Source organism: Aplysia californica, unplaced genomic scaffold (assembly GCF_000002075.1).
Source record: "Aplysia californica isolate F4 #8 unplaced genomic scaffold, AplCal3.0 scaffold01674, whole genome shotgun sequence".
Lineage (NCBI taxonomy): Eukaryota > Metazoa > Mollusca > Gastropoda > Aplysiida > Aplysiidae > Aplysia > Aplysia californica.
The window spans coordinates 6,400-9,198 of record NW_004798944.1 but is presented as its reverse complement, the minus strand read 5'-3'; the positions used below and the strand labels follow the sequence as shown (position 1 = coordinate 9,198).

Below are 2,799 nucleotides of genomic sequence, written 5' to 3'. Positions count from 1 at the left end.
GGATGGTTGGGGAGAGGAGAGGGGAATGGATGGTTGGGGAGAGGAGAGGGGGATGGATGGTTGGGGAGAGGAGAGGGGGATGGATGGTTGGGGAGAGGAGAGGGGGATGGATGGTTGGGGAGAGGGTGAAGAAGCAAGGCACAGAAATCAGTCAATAGAACTAACCAACACAACTTTTACAGTTATATACTAAGTATGCACGTAATACACTATTGGACTACTAATACACTATTGGACACTATCATACACACTTTTTTTTCTACTACTCAGAAGGCGTCAATCTCATATAAAGGGTCAAGGGATTTTTTTTTAAAGGAAGAAAAAAAAGACCTAATCCACCTAATCCACACAATGACCACATGGGAACTCATACGTTTCTGTTTTTAAACAAATTCTGTTTTAAACAACTGTCTTGCTGAATGAATTGAGTACACCATCATTGTCATGGTCATATCCAACCGAAAACAGAGAATAGTAAGTGGGTGGTTGGCTGGTGCTCTAGTATGATTTGCTATCTCTTTCCTATCAAACATCTATCGTCCTTATGTCTCCTTCTTTTCTTTGTATGTTACTCTCTTATGACACCTTTAATGTTCAGCACTTACAAGACCTATTTGTGTTGCAAGTTTTAGTATTAGTATGGGGTTTTACGGCGCTCGCAATTGCATAAGGTTATATGAGCGCGCGCGAAACAAATTGGTTTTTGCTCAACTTGAAACTGGTCAATATTTCTATTTAAAAAATTTTAAACTCTAAAAATCGAGTGTAAATAAGCATTAGATTTAATTTTAAATTCATTCATTACTTTCCGAAAAATCTAAAATTTCAACGGAAAAAATATCTTGTAATTTTGTGCATTTAAAGTATTTCCTTCGGGTCTCTCCGAAGTCTAGACATTCGGTTAAAATGTGTCTGTTGGTAAAATCTGTATCCGACACAGAACGCCTTCTCATCTCCCTGAAGGAGATATTTGTGGGTTAGGGCCGTGTGTCCGATGCGTAATGGAGTAAAAATAACTTCGTCTCTTCTGGAGAGGCCCGAAGGATTTCGCGGTCCCAGCTTGGGTTTAATATTGTGGAGTTTGTTACCCATCTGTTTTTTCCAGTGACTCTCCCACAGACTGGATTTGTGTTGCAAACTTCATAAAATTCTTACTAAAACAAAACTTAGACAAAACTTTTTTTTGTTCCACTTTCCCCCCACGGGGCGCCGATCGGACACGTGTGTGACGTAGCAACAAAAACGTGGTAGCAATGATCTCCTTTTTGACATGCTGCGCACTTGTTCAAGTTAACTTTCCTTTCGGAACAGTTTGTGTGGCCTTTGAGGTCGAAGATCAGTTTGTAATATACAACAACTGGAGTAAATTCGTTTGAAAAATACCGAGTAGACCTAGCATGAGTGCTCCTTTACTCTTTCGCCAGGATGAGAATTCGGGTGATGAATGAGCTAGATATAATGTTTTCAGTCCAGATGATTCTGATTCCTTTTTTGGCGAACATGAGATCAACTCTTTCAATTTTCTCAGTACGCTGAAAATTTCCCAATGGTTGGGGTATTTTTGCCGAGATACAGGTGGAGTACTGATGTAGCCCATCTGCATCCTGCTGCGTGGGGACAAGCGTTGTGCGCTCTGCGCGCTGTGAGGGTGGAAAGGTGTTAACCCATCATACAAGTCATATCATGTTAAAAAGTTGTTCCCGCATCCGATCCGGACCTTGGAGATTGCCTTGTTAGTGAGACAGCTTCCTGAGCCTTCAGCATAATGTGGTTGATAGGGTGGCCAGTTCCTTTCCACGCCGCCTTTACATCTCCAATTCAAAGTCAGGTACCCATTACTGCCATATCATGTTACCTTGGCAATTCTCTTTCCTCCTGTCATCTCTGTCTTCATCTTGGCGAAGTAGTGGTAGTAGGAGGCCACATAGGTCACAATGATCTTCTCGTCTGGTCTGTTGACGTCAACATCTGGTGGGGAAACACAACAGTCTCTTCAATGATGCCATTATGTCATTTCGGTACTTCTGCACAGACTAGTACAATTAAGATGATTTACAATGATAGATTCATAGATAAAATGACACTGACATCACCCAAAATTGAGAAGAAAACCACACCAAAGTGCCTGCCCCCTCCCCTACCCCCTCCCCACTTTGTTTTAGTAGAGGTTTTACGGCGCTCACAACAGCAAAAGGTCATTTGAGCGCCACAGGTTGGATGTCAACAGAGGAGTCCTTACAGGGAATCAGACTTACTCTGCTCACCTCTCCAGCTTCAACAGCACAAAGTCTGGTTCCACTATCAAGGCACCTCGGAAATAGCAGGTCACAAGAGCGTGACAAACATACAAAAGAAGTAGAGGAAAAAATAATGATAGTAGGGATTAGGAAAGAAAAAGCAGCAGTTCCCTGTTGTAGTTCAGGCACAGTTATGAGCATGACATTGATGAATCAGCCCATTTACAATTACAATTCTACTGTGCATAAGAACTCGAAATGTTAATGCCCCCCCCCCCTCCTTTGGGAATAGCCTAATGACACTTTAGTCAGTGGCACCGCCCCCGGGGGTTTATGTCATTTAGGAAGCAGGCTGCTTTAACAATGTTTGAAAGAACCAACCCAGGCATAGTGGGTTGTAGCATCAAAACAGAAAGAGGTCTCTCTTTTTCTCTATACATGTATCTGTCTTGTCCCTCTCTCTTAAACTGTCACTATTTTTCGCTCTTTCTCTTACACTCGTCATCAGTTGCGCTCGCTCTCTCTCTCTCTCTCTCTCTCTCTCTCTCTCTCTCTCTCTCTC

The 2,799-nt window shown here is 42.4% G+C and overlaps 1 protein-coding gene across 1 annotated transcript in view; it reads right to left on the bottom strand.

The window, feature by feature from the left end:
• LOC101845442 (spectrin beta chain) overlaps positions 1 to 2,799 on the bottom strand; it is a gene marked incomplete at both ends in the record, with an annotated part of 17,703 nt that overhangs the window by 8,688 nt on the left and 6,216 nt on the right. Inside the window, 1 exon segment of the mRNA XM_013090917.1 lies at positions 1,856 to 1,968. Coding sequence (XP_012946371.1) covers positions 1,856 to 1,968 — 113 coding nt within the window.